At 52.6% G+C, this 19,506-nt stretch overlaps 7 protein-coding genes across 7 annotated transcripts; 4 read left to right on the top strand and 3 right to left on the bottom strand.

Annotated features, from left to right (window-relative positions):
* Positions 1-597: 597 nt before the first annotated feature.
* CORC01_12966 (uncharacterized protein) lies at positions 598-966 on the top strand (the record flags this gene model as incomplete). Its single annotated transcript, XM_022624584.1, has 3 exons — positions 598-652; positions 702-761; positions 809-966. 3 exons carry the CDS (start codon positions 598-600, stop codon positions 964-966), a joined length of 273 nt encoding a protein of 90 aa, XP_022468911.1.
* A 917-nt stretch (positions 967-1,883) lies between these two features.
* CORC01_12965 (uncharacterized protein) lies at positions 1,884-3,475 on the bottom strand (the record flags this gene model as incomplete). Its single annotated transcript, XM_022624583.1, has 2 exons — positions 1,884-3,114; positions 3,171-3,475. The coding sequence occupies 2 exons, from the start codon at positions 3,473-3,475 to the stop codon at positions 1,884-1,886; spliced, it is 1,536 nt and encodes a 511-aa protein (XP_022468910.1).
* Positions 3,476-4,489: 1,014 nt separating this feature from the next.
* CORC01_12964 (uncharacterized protein) lies at positions 4,490-6,043 on the bottom strand (the record flags this gene model as incomplete). The annotated part of the gene is made up of 1 exon (XM_022624582.1): positions 4,490-6,043. One exon carries the CDS (start codon positions 6,041-6,043, stop codon positions 4,490-4,492), a length of 1,554 nt encoding a protein of 517 aa, XP_022468909.1.
* Positions 6,044-7,552: 1,509 nt separating this feature from the next.
* Positions 7,553-9,188, top strand: CORC01_12963 (uncharacterized protein; the record flags this gene model as incomplete). The annotated part of the gene is made up of 2 exons (XM_022624581.1): positions 7,553-7,851; positions 7,916-9,188. The coding sequence occupies 2 exons, from the start codon at positions 7,553-7,555 to the stop codon at positions 9,186-9,188; spliced, it is 1,572 nt and encodes a 523-aa protein (XP_022468908.1).
* A 3,837-nt stretch (positions 9,189-13,025) lies between these two features.
* CORC01_12962 (methyltransferase domain-containing protein) lies at positions 13,026-14,117 on the top strand (the record flags this gene model as incomplete). The annotated part of the gene is made up of 5 exons (XM_022624580.1): positions 13,026-13,103; positions 13,153-13,298; positions 13,352-13,414; positions 13,464-14,003; positions 14,066-14,117. The coding sequence occupies 5 exons, from the start codon at positions 13,026-13,028 to the stop codon at positions 14,115-14,117; spliced, it is 879 nt and encodes a 292-aa protein (XP_022468907.1).
* A 2,669-nt stretch (positions 14,118-16,786) lies between these two features.
* On the bottom strand, positions 16,787-18,524 carry CORC01_12961 (uncharacterized protein; the record flags this gene model as incomplete). Its single annotated transcript, XM_022624579.1, has 2 exons — positions 16,787-18,123; positions 18,173-18,524. 2 exons carry the CDS (start codon positions 18,522-18,524, stop codon positions 16,787-16,789), a joined length of 1,689 nt encoding a protein of 562 aa, XP_022468906.1.
* A 591-nt stretch (positions 18,525-19,115) lies between these two features.
* Positions 19,116-19,490, top strand: CORC01_12960 (uncharacterized protein; the record flags this gene model as incomplete). Its single annotated transcript, XM_022624578.1, has 1 exon — positions 19,116-19,490. One exon carries the CDS (start codon positions 19,116-19,118, stop codon positions 19,488-19,490), a length of 375 nt encoding a protein of 124 aa, XP_022468905.1.
* Positions 19,491-19,506: the final 16 nt, after the last annotated feature.

Raw genomic sequence — 19,506 nt, 5'->3', positions numbered from 1 at the left:
GTAGTCACACAACTACGAAGTACACGCTAACCTTATCGAACGTGGCAGACAGGCCAATGCGGCCGTGTCAGGGCGTCCGCTTGCTGCAGCCCTCCGACCGGGGTGCTGCACACGGAGTCAGATCCGTTCATCCCGTGGCGTTCCTCCAGGGAGCGGGTGTCTGTGTAGTGTACCATGCTCGGTGATGCAGGGGACGTCAGCGGCCGCCACTTCTGCGGGCTTACCAGCGCACGCCCCGACCCTGGCGCTGTCTGCGAACGACGGAGAATGGAGGGCAAGTAGCACACGCCCCAATTGCCCTCGCGTAACGCCCCCCTTCACCCAGACGCAGGGACCAGGTTCCGGCCGCGGCGCTGGCCCGGCTTCCGCACCACCGGCGTGGGGCCGTCTTACCCCGCCGCGCCAGGAAAGTCCTGGGACGTTATGCTCACCGGAGTGTGGGTCGCGCGCCGAAAGCGCAGGCCATCACTCCGTAGGTCCCCGACGTATCTCCTGGCGTTGTCATTTTTACGAGCTCGCCACGGGTATTAGTATTCGAGCGTGGGACCTTTGGGATGTCAAGTGCAGTGTGTAGCACACGCTCCTTCTTTTGATGCCATGTCTGCCTCCTCCTACAGCAGCCAGGCAGGAACCTGGCAAGAGCGCCTTGAAGGTACGACAGATTTCTCTATCCCGCGCCGCCGGGTCTGAACAGCGAATAGATGCCTGCCGAGAGGCCAACATCATGCCACCTGTGTTCCAAGTCGTCTCCGATCGGCGAGGTAAGCATACGCTGCTGGCTATTTGAGCGGTCCTGACTGTTTCGCAGGAGGGCGCACAGCTTGGTCTAGCCAGGTGACCGTCCACGGGCGCACGCTCTCGGCCCGGTTCTGGTACGATGGGAAGAACTTGAACAATGCAAAGGAGGACGCCGCAGAAATGGCTCTGAACTACCTCACAGGTTCGAATCCTAGCCAGGCGAATTAGATTCAGTCTTCGTGACCCAAGCTCGAGAGGACACTGTTTTCGAAGAATTACCAGTGCAACACTGAAGCCGGATCGAGATAGCAGATGTACGAATTGAGACCATCCAAGATTCATCCTACACGTAAGTGGTGACTATGTAATCCGATCGCGTTGCTATCTTTAGTCCCGCCAAACTCAACCAGTCGGCAAATACGTGTCAATTCCCACCTTTACCTACATCTTGCTTCCATGACTTGTCCACTGCGTTTGGATCAGTGTGAGTTTGGCTTAACCTATGTGGGAAATAACAATGTCTCGTCTTGCAACCCTGGCCAACACCATCGACTCTCATGATTCAACCCAGCTCAGCGTCTCAAATTTTGAGCCTCATGCCACGGTTCGATAGCAGGAGAGCTTGTGACACAAGATTCATGGCAAGTCATAGATGTGACAAATGTGAACGAGCCTTGGATGACTCTCCAACATTGGTTGCTTGATCTGCCGCAATTTAATCAGGACATCCACCAGCTCCTTGAACGCTCGAATCAAACCGTGCCAAAAAGAATCCCTCGACACCATCGTCTGAACCGATGACTTTCTCTCCCGTGATACGGCGGCTGTCAGCAGCCATCCGACCGGCTGGAAAGAGTCCCATATTGGACCATGGAAAGTGCTTAGACCCGTCTGATCATCGACAGTCGACCTATCTGCAGGTCTCGAGATACGATGGGCTTCTTCCACCGCCGTGTGATTGAGTTCGCAGGGAGGTTCTCGGAAACTACGTACTATTAGGATCCGATTGTTGCCCCTCGCCTCCCCGTAACGAAGTAAGCTAACTCCTATGCAACAGGTCACGTTCGTCTGGGGGTTGATATGGAAGTTACGAACGATAGGATTCTCTGTCCAGGAAGCACATCTCCCATGAAACACACAAGGAGCTACCAATCAAAGCTGCGTCCGCCCGTCTGTCTGATCCCCGAATCTCGGCCGGTGACTATGTGAATCTCGATGTCGAACGACGGTCTCGACTCCGGTGACCTCTGGATCGCTAGTCGCATCTCCTGCTTTGCCTTTCTCTTCATGTGGTCGAACTGTTCTTCTATCCCACCCTTGACGTCGAACTCGAAAATTGCGTCATGACCACGTATATCGAAACGCCACGACTCAATCCGGAAGTCCTTCAGGTCAGCGAAGTCCTGTTTGCCTGTCGTTCGAGTCAACCCTTCCGCCAGCGCTGTCTTGAGTTCATTCTCCATGTCAGAAAGGGTTTTGGAAGCAAGGTGACCCCTGGGGGTCCACGGTATCCTGAGGTGCACTGGGTACTGTATGGTAATGCCGTAGTTGAACTCAACCACTGGTGCAGACTGAACTGTGTTGTTCAAACCAGACCAGATTGGCGATCCCTCGCCGCCGAGGATCAACCCATGCGAGGCAGGTAAGACCGGATCATAGCTTCTCGCTGCCTCTGCAATCGACTCTCGTTGAGTTGTCGCAGCAGTCCTCTCGGTTGGGCCCGTTTCTGCGAGAGCTTGGTCCGTAGACACAGCGCGAGCACTATCTTCTCCGACTGGCGGCTGGTCTTCAGCGGTTGACTCCGAGGCTCGAAGACCTGGGACGGGCTCGGCTTCGTCGGCAATACTAGATTCGACTGAGCAAGTGGAATTGGTTCTGGAACGAGCTTCACTCGCTGATACTGGGGGGTCGTCTGCCAAGTCGTCGTTGTCATATGACTGATTAGATGTGCTTCGAGCTGAGCACTCGGCTACCACGGTATTCTCCTGCTCGTGGCAGGTGTTGGTATTGTTGTCCTGGAATGGCCTGCGGCTCAGGTGCGCTATAAGACGTCGTCGAATCCGTTTTTCAGGGGGGTCATCAGAGGACGCATGTCGCTTCGCAGACTCGTGTAACGATGCTTCCATGCGTGTTGGATGCAGGATTGCCGCGGTGGCTACAGACGCAACATGTATGGTCTCAAGGTGCCCGCCCCCAACGCGGCTGGAGAAGCCCTTCAGTGTGCGATCTAAGTTTCCTGGACTTAGATCGCTATCTTCTTCGTCTTCGAAGTCCTGGTAGTCCATCGACCTTGTCTTCTGCTTTCCTTGCTGACTGGAGTATCTCACTGCCCAGTAACTCTGGCGACAGACAACTCGGAAGATCGTCTCTCCAATTCTAAAGCAACCCTATGTTAATTACTGATTAATTGCGGTTCAATCATATGGACTCACATATCCTTGTCTTTAGGGTACTGCAGTTTGTGGTTCTGTGATGCATATTCGTCGGAGGGCCACAACCATGCTGCGTGGCTGTCTAGAAAGGCTTCTACAACGCCACGAATTTCACCCTGATGTTCGGGCAAGTGCCACTTGGTAAAGTCTTCGCATTTCAGACTTCTTGTGGACACATACGATTTGATGGTTTTTTTCAACTTCGCTCTGATCTTGTTCTGATCGCTTGGAGTCGTGAGTCCGAGCTGTTTGTAAAGAGTTCCGATGTTCGGAAGGCTCGACGGTTCCACGTGAGAGTTGGACATTTGAGTGCTTGTAATGTAGGGGGATAAATCAATCTACAGGCGATAGGAAGGGAAAAGTGAGGCCAAAAAGGAGTTCAAGTCGACGATCCAGTTGTGCGAGAACGCGGCTCTAAATACCTTGGAATTGTATCCGCTCCTGGTGGCAAGAGCCCACACACCGGTCAATCAGGGTACGTCCCCTGCTACAATCCCGGAAGCCATGACACCCGGCAACATGTCTGTAATCATGGAGAGGCAACAGATCTAAACGGCGGGCAAAGACGTGTTGGCAAGGGATCGGTCGACCGGGACATCGGACCAGCAAGCATCGACGTAAGTCCGCCCTGAACCCGGCACTCCACCTGCCTTGCTGCTGCTTGGTTGGGATAAGAGAATGAAGACGGTTGATAGCTTCGTAGTACGGCGAAATGATAACCCAAAGGCGCATGGTATGATGCATAAAGACGTCGATAGTTTCTTAGTCACAACTGTCGTAATTACATCGCAGTCGCGCGTAATGATGATGCCGGCGAAAAGCGTACACAACACGCTGGAAGATAGAAAAAATGTAAGCCCATCGGTGCCGATCCATTATCACCTGCCCAGATCTGCCCTCCTCTAGGTATGAACACGAGCCCGGTCAAGGGTACCATGAGATGATATTGTTGGCCTCGGCGTCAGTCAAGGTTATGTACACCCTCACTGCCCTCCTTGCGAGATACCGGGGAGCCTTCGCCTGACGATGGACATCAGAGATACGATTGATGGCAGAAGGTCTTTCGCTTGCTTCGATGCGTCCTCTGGATCACCGTCCTCGCCCATATCCGAAATGATCGTTTGTAGACACCGCACATCATCCAACGGCTTTCATAGAGTGAACAGGCCACCGGGGGCATCAACCTTTGATTGGTGATCCGCGTCTCGTCGATTTCTGACGATGCGGACGGGAATTGTTGAAATATCAGTAAGAACGATCTTTCGTAGCCTAGATGAACGTGCCTTACTTATTTCACTACAGTGTACGGTCTCCTGACATTACGTGTTTGCCAGCACCTCTGGATCTTTCTGTGCATCGTCAAGAACCTGCCTCATGGAGGAATAAAGCCCAGGCTCTGATCTGTCCCATTTACGCCCACTAGGGAATACTTCCCTCCGAAGTTTTCTGACCCAGGGTACTAGTGGCTGGTATTGCGCAGTGGAGCTCTCCGTAATCTTTTGCTGAAAGTATTGCTCGTCAGCAACTACACCCATCTTGAGCTCAGCCAACGTGTCATCGCTCTCGTAGTTCCACCTATCAAACCCGGTCGGGCCAACATCCTTGCCATCTGCATCATAATGAATGCATATCCAGAAAAGCACCCAGAAAAACGACTCGAGGTCGTGCATGAACGAATGCTGCTCGCCGAGCAGCGCCCCGATTGCCATGAACGCTCGCGTGCCAGTCTTTCCCTTGGCACCAGAGGACCCTTCTCTTGGCTCTCGAATTGCCAGGTCAAGATCAATTAAAAAAGCATACCAGGATGGGTTGCGACTGTCCTCATTGATGATGAGATTGTTGATGGATACGTCTCTGTGGAGAATGCCTGCCTTGCATAAAGACTCGTGGGCATCAATGCAGCATACCAGAGCAGCAAGGAAGGCTGATCGAGAGGTCGCCTCGTAGATAGGACTGCCATAATCCCGGAGAATAATGCGCCGATGAACCCGATTGGGTGGGGTACTTGGCACCTTCGTTGGAGACATGGAGCAGGACCGCTTGCTTGGAGGCAAAGCGGAGTCGATTTGGCTGGTGGGCCGCTTCTTGCTGCTGCCGGGACGGCCCTTCCGCGAGTCATCTTTCACCATCTTGCTTGGTGGTACCTGACATCCCGGCCGGTAATTCGTCGCTGCCGTGATATCTAGACCATGTCGAACGTTGTTCCAGATGTCATCATCTGTCTCGCGAATCCGGACCGTTTCGTGGTGATAACACCGGGCCACATTTACGATGCCTTTGTCCGTCACTTCACGCAGAAGATCGCCTTCCTCATCGCGCTCGGGATATTGCCATGAATCCTTGATGATAAGCGGCGTCTCTGGATGTCCTTTGGGGTGGGCTTTCCAACAAGTCACAGCGCGGCCAGCCACACAACGCGCCCGAAGGATGACCCCATCAATAACAATCTGCTCGGTAGAACCGTTCCGCTGAATCTTGATAAATCGGTCGTTGTCTGACACCATGACCGTTGGATCAAACCCTAGGCCTTCTTCATCAATCCAAAGAAATCCAAGGATCACCGCCACAAACTGCAGGCCGTCTTTGTTGATGTCAAACTGCTCTGATGCGAGGGCTCCAAGCCGGTCAAAGGCCCACACTCTCATGAGAGATCCACAGAGCGTGAAGCCCATCACAAAGCGTCGGGTGTCCTGTGCGGCGAGCACTTCCCTCGCATATCTCCCAAGGTCGATCCAAGCTTTGTAGGCGATGTCGGCAGACGGGTTACTCTTTAGTTCTCCGGGTACTAGTATTTGCTTCCAGTGGTATGGAGGCCCTTCCCGATCATCAACAGACCCAACATCTAGTTTGCGGTCTGCCGTCGAACCATGCATCGGCGTGTTGGGCTGTATTAAGAGGCTCCGCTGATGTGTCGTATTGGACTTCTGGGCTTTTGCAAGTAGCGCTAGCGTCGTTACGATGTCGGTAAGCCACTCCAACACGATTTTTTCGTTCGGATCCCGGGGCCATCCTTCCAGCCATTTTGAAATACAGGCTCGCGGCCATCAAGGCACTGATCGAAAACCTCCTTGGATGCAGCTTCTAGTCCGTCCAATCTTCCAAAGTACGCATCTCGGAATCCGGGAAGTCCCACGTACATAGTGCTGAGCTCCTCCTTCAGTATATCGTCAACTTATCGGCGGTGTTCGGATGAGTTCGTAAAACTGCTCGTGCTCCGCAGCCATGGTGTTTGTTGAAGCGAGGAAGCTATTCTTCGGGGGGGGGGGGGGGGGGGCGTGGTTTCTGTAACGGCACTATATGCTTGATCCCAGATGGTGGCATCATCGAGTTTATCAGAGCAAGCCGCTTTCAGAAGTGGTTTGACGCGATTGAAGTCGAAGCTGTCGGAGACTGAGGCCGAGATAAGTCTGAGGAGATCACTTTGTATCCTGCCGCAGCCCGATTTCGATAGTGGAGATATTGAAAGGACGTGGCTTTACAAGGCAACCAGGAGAGGGAGGGTCAGGTCCCGAAGATCTGTGAATAATTTAGAGGGGTTAAGCAGCGAGAGCCAGGGCTCGTACCTTCCTGGCCGAGTTGATCTACTGAATCTGTAGAATATGGCGTCTTTTCCCTGGTACATACGGACTTGAAAGTACTGCGAACATCATCAAGCCCATTTCCAATGGGATTGCGCTTGATCTGTTCTGATAATCCGGTCATGGCGGATGGTAAGTGGTTGGTTAGTTAGTGGATGGGGATTTGCGGGCTTCTGCATCTTTGGTTGGCGACGCGGCTGTCGGAAACCTGATATTCCGAAGTCAGCAAAAACACTGCCCAATCAATGGTTCAAGGGCGAGCCTCTCTTCACGCTAATCTGATTTGAGTTTTCTGGAGAGCCCAGACCATGGCGAAATAAACAGTCCGGGGCAACAATCAGTGTACCCACTGGACGTGGAGCCAAGGACCGTCCAATGAGTCGGTGATCATTGACTTTAGGATAGCATCGATCATTCGCCCCTCAAGGCACCCAGGCGAATCAGCTTCGGCCGAAATGCATGTCTTGATTTGCTTGCTGGATTGACAAACGGATTGGCAGATTGGTCAGCGTCACTGGAGTACGGGGGTCTCAAGACATGGCAGGCTGGAGAACTACTGTTTGTACACAGTAGCTCGATATACGTAGCCGATGCCCCCGGCACTGTCAGCTCATCGAGCGGAATGTCATGCAGTGCATAGCGAGAGTGCGCGATTGGCCGGGAAGCATATGGATGCCGGTACAGACTCCAGCGCAACTTGGCTAGAGGAACCTGCATCTAAGCGCGCGCGTACGGCACAGTATTGCGAAAGGGAAGCTTGCGTGGGAAAATACGCATAGTGACACAACGCCTGGCCTGCCCGTCATGTTCGCCGTGATGAGTTATTTGGCAGTCCAGCGCCATCAACGACATCTAAGAACAACACCTTTCTGGCTATCCATTCCACGCTCAATTGCATCGCCGAACTGGGAACCAGCATCTGCCATGTTTGCGCCTCTACGCACCGCGCCTACCGACCTTATCTTTGAGCAACGCGACCCTATGGAGCGCTCGCACACGCTCGATCCTGATGGGGACGTGGTGCTTGTCCTAGAAAATGCGAATCCAGCTTTTGCCCTGTGGGATCAATGCACCACCGCCGGGCTTCAGGAACTTAACCTGTGGTACGAATCGCACTACCCGTGCTCGGAGATAAGGTCGAACGGCGTAGCTAATCATTTTGTACAGCCAGCCTGACAACCCGACGCATCTTGAAACACGCTTTAGAGGCGGGCACGCAAGACTCAGACCAGTCTCGTGGAATTCGATTTCGTCATTAAAGGCAGAACCAAAAGCAGAAGGCAGCTTCAGGAAATTGAGCAAAAAGGACAAGAGAAAGAAGAAGAGGCAAGAAGAGTCTAAGTCTCCAACGGTCGCGACCATCAGCGGCCTCGGAGTAGACGAATTGTCGCTTGCGGAAGATGAAGTTAGCCGAAGCTTGAGTACTGCCGACTCGCCCGTTGCAAATAATGGCTCGTTACACCCGCAAACACCAGAAAGCCGAGACTCGCCCTCCGATGTCAAATACGATCAAACTCGGCTTCAAAGCCCAGTTTCTACGGTCTCATGCGTTGAATTCATCGTATCGTCCCGACATCTCATTCTCTCATCACACTACTTCAAGGCCCAACTCTGCGGTTCATGGGCGGAGGCCTCGGTGCAATCCCGAGATGGCCGTCGTCATGCCCGAACACGGGACTGGGACGCTGACGCTCTCCTCATTTTGATGCAGATTTTCCATGCCAAAACGGGAGACATTCCCCGTCTTATCGACCTGGAACAGCTTGCCAAGATCGCGGTCCTAGTTGACTACTTCAGCTGTTACAATACTGTTAGATTCTTCTCGACTCTGTGGATCGACGCCCTCAAAGAACAACTGCCGTCGCAGTGCAACCGCGAGCTGGTCCTATGGTTATTCGTGGCTGTGGTCTTTCGTCGAGATGACATCTTCCAGACCATCACCAAGACAGCCGTCACAGAGAGCAAAGGGCCTCTCCCGACTCTTGGACTACCTTTCCGAGGAGACTTGATCGGTTTGTATTCCTGCCACCCTGTGTACATACCCCTTCTGATTGTGGCAGACCAAATCGACCTTCGAAGGCAGGATGCCATAGCAGGTATCCTGGGAACACTGGAAACACTGGGCACATCTCTACTTCGCGGCCTCACCGGCTGCGACTTTGGCTGTTCTTCCGCCCTCTTTGGTGCACTGGCAAAGGAAATGGCTAAACACAACCTAATGGACCCTGAACCCTGTGCACCATTCTTAGGCTATGGTATCACCGCGCTTGAGAAAGCGATCAAGGATTTCCAAACTCCTCGGTGGGGTCACTCTGTCTATCATGCATCAAGCTCGCGACATTGCCAGCTGGTTGACATATGTACCAAATTGCTTGAGGAAGGGCTGGACGAAGTCAAGAAAGGGTTCACGCTCAGCGAAGTTGGTCTTTTCCGTCCTTGAGATGTCACCTCCGAAACCATATCCGGTATCTCTTTCATATTAGTAGTCACTGCTCAAAAACTAATGCTCAGAGTCAATGAGTTGACCGGCCAAACGGCCAAACCTACTTCAAATGGCTCTATTTATGCGCCCATGAAAGCAAACCCTGTGTGCTCACAACCTTCGCCATCCGTGAAAGTAACTCAGTATCCAGCGATGCTCGAGCTAGAAGGGAGTTTGGGCCGGCGACTCTGCTACAAAGGACATGCGAGCAATGGATCATCGACGCGAAGCTGTCTATCTGTACCACTGCCGGAAAGCGATACAGTACAGAATGGATCAAATGTTGCTTCCTCTTGGCAACACACTGCAACTTTTTTTTGAACTTTGACCCACACAGGCTGGGCCCAAAGTCGATCTTACCGTGTACATGCAACCACGATCAGAAGTGCGAGAATGACTGCTGTTGAAGCCGATTATGGATACTTTGGAGTAGCTCTTGATTACAAGCCGCCCCGCGCACTGTCGTACACCATCCCGACCCCACATTTTGGTTAAGCTTGATAAGCCTGGTCGTGTGAGAGTCAAGACAAGTCTTCGAAATTTCCGATCGCGCTCTCCATTAATTTGATGTCCTGCACGGTCAGGAGTATTCATCTGGTCTATCGTTGGATGGCTTACGCCAATATGGCGTCCTCTCGGCGAGGGGAGGCATCGTACTCTTCTATCGACAACAAGGTCGCTTGGACAGCCACCCAACAGCTTGGTAGCAAAGACAGCAATTCATCAGCGCCATCATGCTCGCCTTCCAACAAACAGACCTCGCAGTACACCCCGAAAAGAATCTGAGGTATATGGAACGTTTGATATCGCCCCACGTCGCACATCCATACATGACGAAGTCTCGTCGTGGTGATTTCGCACACTTTGAAAATATTATCGATATCATGCCGAAAATCTCGGTGGAGTTCCGCACGAAGTCGTCGATTTCTCCCGAGAGTAAGCTGCACAGCCGCTTCCATGCCGGTTCTGCGAATGTAGGATCGAAAATGCAAAGCTGAACATGGCGAGGGATGAATTGTACGCAAGGTATCTGCGGCCAAGAAGTTTGATCAGGCGCGAATCGGAAGCCTTGCCTACTGTACAGGTGTCTATCGATGATTACATAGTCAGCACGGATGCGACCCACTCGTACCGTGCTCATGGACGCGCCGACAAGACCATGGTCCCTTTTCGGCGCTATTCATTGTTAAGCTCCCGCAATGTAGCAGACTGCTGGCGCCTCAACTTGAGTTACAAGACAAGTGACCAATTCCCGTACGGTTTCCACACAAGTCCTAAATACACAGTGTTGATCACGTCCCTTAGTTATTAAGCTTGAGCTCGGATAAGCGGAGGTGGAAGACTCGTTGCTGTCCGTGCCATGTCCAACCAATGGTACAAGTTGGCCCAGCCTGACGGCGCAGGAAGCCTCAGTCGCGCGCTAAACGAGGTAGAATACTTTCCTTGCCGTGATCCACTTGGGGGACGGGCACGTCAGAGCTCAGTTTTGATGAGGATCAATTTCAGGACTTGATACCTAGGTACTGGTATTGAGGGAGCACGAGGCTTGGGCGCCCGAAGCCGTGCATTGATTGTCCAGCAAGCCGTCCACAAATACGCTCGTGGCGTGGGCAAAATCAATGTAATTCTAGGGAGCAGCAGCTCGATTCGCGCGTTCGCAGATATGCGGCCACCGGGGCCGCTGCCCGCGCCATCAGACTCGTCGCGGCTGGGCAGGCGCGGCGGTAATCCGGACCTGGTCAGTACACGCAAAGGGGAGCTCGAAGCTCCGATGGTCTGTCATTCGTGCAAAGTGGATGGAGTCCCGAGTTCAATAAAAGAGGGGATGTGCACCTGCCGGAATTTCTGGTATAAGCGCAGCCAATTGCAGCGCGACACTTCAGATCTGTGCTAGGAAACGTCGAGCCACCAGACAAGCGGCCTCGGTACCTGGTAGTGACATCAAGGGCCTCGAGTTCAACACCGCGGTGGAACGCCCAGCCCCTCTAACATGATATTTTGGACGGCTGGTCTTTGCATGTAAGCGAACAGGCCTCCATTTTGAAGCTTGTCAGGTCACTCCAGCACTGACGGGTCATATGGATCGCGGTCGTCAAGCTATCGGCAAAAAAAAGCAAGTCGTTACCTGCCACCAAGCCCCCAGGGTTCCTTGCTAGGAGAAGCCTTTGATTCCTTTGAGATATTTTGCAATCCAAATTTTCAAAGGGAAGTCGAAGTAGGCATTACTCGGTAAGAGGGTATGGTAGTTGTTGGGCGAAATACTGTGTATCATCTTTCTCCCTGTTATAAGTCTGGCCGCCTCATAGCGGCGTCCCGGCGATGGCGTCCCGCTGAGGATGGCTGTCCGGCCGAGATGGCCACCCCTGCCTGCCACGAGCCCGGGTACACTACTCTGAGGCAATTCACTATGCGAAGTTGCGCGGCAACGTACTGAGTACATACACCATAGCTCCATGACGACCCGCGGGGTACCGGAGGCGCGCGGCTCTACGGACCACAGACCCAGCGGTGTCGCTGAATCTGCAGCCTGGCAGCGAGCGCTTAGTGAACGGGCCCTCCGCAGGTGGCTAATTGAGCACATCCGTCCTGAGGTTGCTGCAAACCAGATTGGCCAAATCCGAGCAGGAACAATCCCACATGGTCCATTCAACTTCTGGGCCCCACCGTTGAAGACCGAGGTCCCTCGAGTCCTTCCATCCGCGCGAGAGCTGACGGAGACCCCATCCGAACCATGAGCTTATCACAAGAGAGAGTTTTCACCACCCGACACCCATACTCGCACCAACTGCGCATTGCGGACAGGAGACTCAGTTCGTACCCACTGCAACGACCTTATGTGAACATCCGAGCGGCTATGGTCCGGTCTTGCTGGCAAACACAGCACCATCGTCAAGGATCTGGGATGAGCTCGTGAGTGTTATGGCGCACGTAAGCATGCTAAGCAAAGAAGGCATGTCTTGGAAGGGCGCCCTCTTACTCCAGGGCTAACGTGTTTGCATGGCTCGAACCGTGCAGTTCAGGGGGGGCTTTTTGAGATGGTCATCCGCTTAAATAGGAGTTGTGTTCTCAGCCAGCTTTCGGCCTTCGGCATCTCAAAGGTATCTGTGTCTTGGCGCACGGCGCAGTACGACATGATTGTTTCCCAAACGGGACTACAGTAGATGTTCCGGCATGCCCAAGACGTCCTGAACTCCCAAGCCTCGACGAGCGCCTGAAGCAGCAACGTATTGAGACGGGAACTTTTCCCTGGATTCTAGCGGCTGGTCCATCAGGATCTTCTCAAGCACGCGATTTCGAGAGGAACTCTCACAGCAAAACCCCGCTCACTACCGCAGGTTCCATTCACCTTCTGTGTAGGGGCTGAGTCGAATGGTGTCAGTGACGGACCAGGAAGAAGACTGGCCATTATGGGTCATCCTTGAACGCTCGTAAGGTTCATGCCTATCAAGATAAAGGCCAGCGCACCTCAACTAGGACTGATAAGCAACTCGTAGCAAGCTGGTGAGTGCAAAGCCGATGTTCGATAGAACGCCCTCGAGTGTGGAAACTTTCAAGGCCAAAAGAACTCACGAAAGGTAGGGTGACAGGCGGCCCTGTTTGCGAGCAAACCAACAGGGATATGATGGCAACTCAGAGCAGGGTGTTGAATCACGTGACCATCAGGCTTTGGTACCACTGGGCATGGGTTGGAGGTTCTATAAAGGTTGTAATCGCATCTCAACAGTTGGTTGGCGGTTCTGAGCTGCCCCAAAGCCCCAAACACAAGCAGCAAGCAGCAAGGTTGCCCATTCGAAGATGACATATGCTGAGAGCTCTCTCGAAAGGATGCCGTATTACTTATCTGACGATAACACCGACCCAAGCCTCAACCTCGTATATGCACCTCTTTCACTCGATTATGACTCGCACTAACTTTTTTCAGGCCTATCTGAAAGATGCGTACGACCTGCTGCACCACACTCTGAAGAATGAGCAGAGAGCAAAGGTTGACCTAGCTTCCTTGCCTTACAGCTGCGCAATCCTTGATTATGGCATGCGCACTGGAATTTGGTCGATTGAAACTGCAGAGTCAGTCACTAGTCCTCCCATCTTTCGAGTCACAAAGTTGACCGAGTGCAAAGGTGCGTAAGGCACTTGCATGGTCGAGTGGTGGGTTACGACATTATCGACATGCACCCGCCAATGTAAGCCGATTTGGATGCCCAATGAATCCACATCCTTACAGTCATGCAGAGACAAACTACCGGAAAATTTGACCCTCGTCACAGGAGATGACGGAAAGGTGTGGCGCAAAGACAGTCCCTACGACATCATTCACGTGCGATTCGTCGAGAGCATCGTAGATTGGCAGAACTTCTCCAAAATTGCCTATAACAATCTCAACACGGGTGGTAGCTTGATCGTCGAAATGGTTGATCTTATGCCTTGCGGCGACGAGCAGAAGTCTTTTCCAGGAAATTCGGCTCTCAAAGCCTGGGCAGAGAAGTTCCGTCAGTACGATAAGCATCAAGCTGATCAACAGGAAATCGAGGCTTTACTTCGAGATCAGGGCTTCGACGTTACATGCGCAGCGATCGATTTGCCGATCAATCCCTACAGGCAATCTAGAAATGAGCAAGAGAGCGGTAAACGCTTTTATTGGTGCCTCAGACAGTTTCTGCAGGCGAAATGCTTTGCATCTCGTCGCGAGGCCCCGCCGCAAGAAATGTTGGACCTGGTGGCGGATGCAACCAAGGAAATCCGGAATCCCGATCACCATGCATTGTGTAAATGGTATTTAACCCACTACAATCCGTGGATGATCCTTCCGGCTCACTGACCATTACTCTGTTTAGCTACGTCTTGACGGCTTTCAAGAGGGCGGACAAATGTAAACCATGGTGGTGAACTCAGCACCATTCGCCGTTCACAGGCCAGATATGCTGGGACACGGGTGGATCTATTGCACGTTTGAAAAGAGAGCATAGCAAATGAATTATGCAGCGACATTCGCCTTGGACTGTACATAGCGCGACTCTGGCGCCACGTCTGAGATCTCGGCTTCTTTGAATGCCTCCTGATACCCATGGGTGGAGGTGTGGCACCGTCTCGTGGGAGCCAGAGGGGATATGTACGTGATCGCACGAGCTGATGCTTGTTACGCGATTAAGGTGTCAATCTGCCACAAGTCTCCTACGATGTCGTCTAACATGCCGAATCACTCTCTGGGCTATGAAACCTATTGTCTTGGGTGAATATAATGGCGTGGAGGGCCACCATTCCTCCTCCATCAGCAACGTTTTAGTATGGCTTCACCACACTTAAAATGACAACCGCTCTCTATGGACTGATACCAGGCTTTTTGTGTCTATGCCCTATGCTCACTCTCCACTCCACCCCAATAGCGACTGCACTACCTGAACTTGCCTCCACGTAGGCGCCGCTGAAAGGCCCGTCGAGTGACCGGGCAGGAAAGGCCAGACGAAACGCGATTGATAGCAAAACGACAATGTATTGCTAAACCCTGCGTCCGAACGCGTAGTCATCCTGCTCTGCAGCATCTGACGACTTCACTCAGCGCTGTTCACCGGCTGCTGGACCCGTTGGCTCTTCGTCCACTTTTTGCAGGCGGACTCGACCTCCCTCTCGTCCGATTACCTTCCAAAACGATCCATCAAGCTCAAGAAAGATGCCCAAAGAGCCTCCTGCAGCAAGTTGGGAGACAAGCAAGCTCACTTTCATGCTCGGACCAACATCTCGGACCTCTACATTGGGTGAGCAACTATAGGTAGAGAGCTTCAGTAGGGGCAAAGACTGACCTGAGGTGGCTATCACCTGATCGACTATCTTCTTCATACTCTTGGCTAACTTCAACGCGAGAATAGTCGTCTCTCTCTCTTACATGAGCTTCGCAAGTTGCATTTTCTTGTCATCCATTTTCGTGGATCCCGTATACATTGTTCATCATGGCCCGGTTAAGGTACATAGGGCTCGCATTAATACTTACATGTTTTCCACCTTCGTCCATAAAATCGAGGGTAGAAGATGGAAGTTAGGTTCAACTGACCGCAAACATGTTGGGCAGCTCGAGGAGGCTGAGCATATCCCTGTTTCGTGGCAGCCTTCTTGACGACCTCTCCACCTGAAGTCCGAGAGCTTAGATCCATGTTGCATAATCCGACATCCATAGATGGCGGTGACAAGGCGGTCACGAAATCCTGCCCCTTGTTCATGGCTGCTTGACTCCAGCCGCAGAGCCTCTGAATCTGCAGATTAACCATCCCAGGTTCAGAGACATAAATCCAGCACTCCATTTCCGCGATTAGCGGATATCGGGCTTATACAAGTTGAGTTCGGACAACGCACATAGTGTAGAAGCAAATTTCGAAGTCTGAGAGTCAATCAAGCTTGGCCCCACCGATGTATTCCGTTCGCGAATGGGTCCAGAAAGCAGAACAATATCCGTTTAAGAACATGGAGGCCAATTCTGGTTCCGACCGTACATCATCATAACTGGAGCTTTTTGGGATGTGTTTTCCACATCAGCAAGTGTTCATTTGCTCCCGCTGTCGTCAGTATTTGAGATGGCTGAGCCGTGTGGGCGTACTGCCGGACTACACGCCGTGGCAATGCTCGCCTCACTGGCGAGCATTCAGCGCAGCGGCATAACAGGTCGCGCGACAGAACCTGGGATACCCTCGCTTCGGGGAAACTCACTGCATAAAGTCATCACTGAATTAACCGCACACTCAGGCCAGGATTACACTACAAGGGATAGATGCCACTCGTTTATATAGATCTACTGTAGGCCCAGCAGATCGCTCTACGAAAATACAACCATACTTTTCCCCATTCATTATGCTACTGCTGACCATACTGAAGATCTATTAGCAGACCTGACCCCAAAATGAAGTCTCCCTGTTTGCCTGTCCGCTGCAGCAACCCAGAAACTGCGAACTCTAGCTTTGGTCGACCTTGCCCTGCAGCCCCTCGGGCCCCCGGATACCCATAATCCTGATCTGATCACAGATTAAAGTCACATCGAGCGCATTTGTCCATGGCGATTAGCAAAGCCAGTCAGGGCTGCACTGTATGGCAGGGTACGCGAAGGTCGGCACGCGGTACGGTACTCGCTGGAAGCTGTCGTCGCCTTTCCGTAAAAGTCTGAACCACCGAGCCAGATGGCAGAATACTGTATCCATATCTGGCCCTGTGCGGCTTCTCAGCAGAATGATGGGTCAACAGCTGCGATATCTTGAATCTGAGGAACCAACGGAAAGGCCTTGACTTCGACTATGGACTATTTGCGCCGAGAGCTCAGGTTCCCTTGGTGAGTACAATGGGCATTATGTAATTGAGATGATGGCTCACAATCTGTCAAGATTCACGTGACAAGAGGCTTCATGTTTTGACAGTGTCACTCATTGGCGAAAGTCGACAATCGCCAACCATGTCCAGTTCTGGACTGTTGCCAGATGCATTTGCATATCACGTTGCGAGGATGTGCTCGACTGAAATAGCCGTTGAGAAGTTAGCCACATTAAGAAATACGACACGAACCATTGTTTGCAGCATGATCAGTATTCAGGTGTGTCCCATTCGAACTCGATCTGGATCGCCACGGTGGCATCAAGTGAGATGCCGAGCGCCACTTTCCGTGAGGCTCGAGAACCTTGAATAGGAAGATGTGAGTCTACAGGAATGTCGTCTGCTTTCAATATCTTGCTCGCTTCACGGGGGACACTTTGCCGAGAATAGACTGAAAGCAACCCAGTCGCTGTCGACGCAAATTCGATGTGAAGAGAGAGTCTGTCGATCTGGACATGTAGCGGCTCTTGTCCTAACCGGGTAAACCGATGCCACGGCAGATCCAGCTTCGTGATTTGAACGAAAGGTGACAGCATGACGGGCCACGAGTGGCATTTGGTTAGTATTGCGCTCATGCCATCGTCAGGCCGTATTGGGAGCGCGTTCTCCTCGGTCTCAACGTGTCGTTCAGCGAGGCTCGAGGTGGCTTCGCTAGACAAAGGTAGACACGCCCGACTTTCAAGAGGATAGCGATAGATGGTTTGTACTCCGCCTTTGAGCCTTTGGATCGCCTCTCGCATATCTTTCACCATGCTTTGGACCATCGACTGAAACCTGTCCGCCTGCGTGGCGTTCATCCAGTCAACATCGGGTAGAGTCCACTTCTCGTAAAGCCGGCCATGTGAATGAGACACCACATAGGTGCCATGAGTGCGAACGAACAGGTCGCACAAGTAGCAGGCGGATTTGCTGCATCCAATTGCTCGCGGCGCTGGCGTGTGTGGCTGCTGTTCTAGATGAAAGATCTGTTGGATCTCTGCGTGCACGAAGCAATATTGGGCGATTCCTGGACGACGAAAACCTAAGGGTGCTTCCAGAGCCATGACGTCGATATTGCTGAACATATGCCGATAGCTGGGCTTCCGAGCGAGACGAGCTAGATCGTTACACGTGAAGAAGTATCTGGCCAACTTGTCAACCTGGCGTATCTCCGGGCTCTCGGCGAACCGTGTTTGAACGCCCAACGACTTCAGATGCTCCTCGACTGAAGTTGTGCTGCCTAAGCGTGCGACTTCCACGCAGCTTATGACAATCATCTTCATGGCGCTCAGGGAGGCGTTGATCTCTGTGTGTTGCTGGACAAGCTTCAATGTATTTACCAAGTCCTTCAACCGTTTGAGGAGTGATGTGATGTGCGTAGAAGACTGCGAGGTATCCCAGATTCCAAGCATGCAGCTCCGTAGTCTGTCTTGCAAAGAGAGCTGCGGTGCTTTAAAGTGCCGGGGTTGTGCCATCCATGGCGGACGCAGTCGGCTGAGAATGCGGCTACTACTGAAGAGGAGTACCATGTCGAGTAGCTCCTCTCGTAGCGCATGTTTACTACCTTCTGCAAGCACATCAGACCTTGATCATAGAAGACTTCTTGAAAGATGTACCTCTCCTGCTAAGCTTGCTCAGGTGTGTCATGATATTTGCGAGCTCATGACGAGCGCCTGATGACGGGTTTGTGTTGCCGGCGAGCACAACCTGCAGTCGTTCAGGGTATTCACGCAGGGTTACGGTAGACACGAACTTGGCTCCTTCGTTGCGATGGGCAAGGAATGCAATCGAGTTGGTCATTTGGATTTCATCTTCGATCGAAAGAATGTTGGTATGAGCTTGTGGCGTCGCCCCCTCACGGTACGCTCGTGGCTCGGATGGAATGTTGGCCAGCTGCTGCAAAGACGCGATCGTTCCATGGAAGTCGGCCCTCAGCATAGGGGTCCAGAAGTTGGATGGGCTGGCCATGGTTGATCTCAGCCGTCGCGCACAAGCTCTTTTGAACTATCGAGGTCTGACACCAATTCCCGTTCAGGGTGTCTTCTGAGAGACGTACAGTATGCAATGGCTTACTTCAAAGATCTCCTCCTCGTCGATTGCACATGTCGTGCTGTTGGTGCGCAATGTTCGGTAATTGGTGCTTTGGTTCGCCCGTTATGATTTGCAGCCATCTTGGGGGTGGGGGAGGCGTAGAGCACGGCCTCGCACGGGCTAATGTCGACCGTCTCGCCGTGCGAGTTCGAACTGTCGATTCGATATACAGCATAGACTCATATCCTCATCCAATAAGACCGCAGTTTTGGTCCATGGCCAGCGCATTTTTGTACGAACTTGGCGAAGATGCTCGACTGCTGTGTAACCAGGAAAGTAGTCTGAGTACTGGCTAGTGCGGTAGTAGTTGCTGTGACCCATGCTCAAGTTGTAGGCAACGTTGCTATTCCCACGTTTGCCAAAAACTTATACAACGGGCTTGCGCGAGAGTGGAACATGTGGGTGCCCGCTGTCAAACTTGCAAATGCGTTTCTGAGAGGCGTCGCACACGATTTACCTCAATACTTCATGCTTCCCAAGGATGACCCCGAAGAGGTCGTGCACCCAGCACTTCTCTCAGGGGATGGCAGCGTCGTGCCCAGACAAACGGCCTCCCTTGGCCGGAATACCTACTCCGGCGCACTCGCTTTTCATCTTGCCGCCTCCTTGCTCCCCGCACTCTACGGTACCCTCTCCAAGCTCTGGGTTGCGAACATCGACTCTTCCCTCGTCGTTACCACGGACGTGTACACCTACATCGGTGTCATGGCTGAGGTCCTCAATGAAGGTCTCCCACGCGCGGCATGGGTGGCTATCGGTGATCAGTCGTCCCGTTCCTTGGCGCAGAGGCTACAGCTGATATACACGCTCGTTCTGTTCAGTCTGTACTGGGGTTCGTCATGAGCATTGCCTTTGTGGC

Source organism: Colletotrichum orchidophilum (assembly GCF_001831195.1).
Source record: "Colletotrichum orchidophilum strain IMI 309357 chromosome Unknown Scaffold_172.1, whole genome shotgun sequence".
Classification (NCBI taxonomy): domain Eukaryota; kingdom Fungi; phylum Ascomycota; class Sordariomycetes; order Glomerellales; family Glomerellaceae; genus Colletotrichum; species Colletotrichum orchidophilum.
This window is presented reverse-complemented; position numbering and strand designations above follow the sequence as displayed.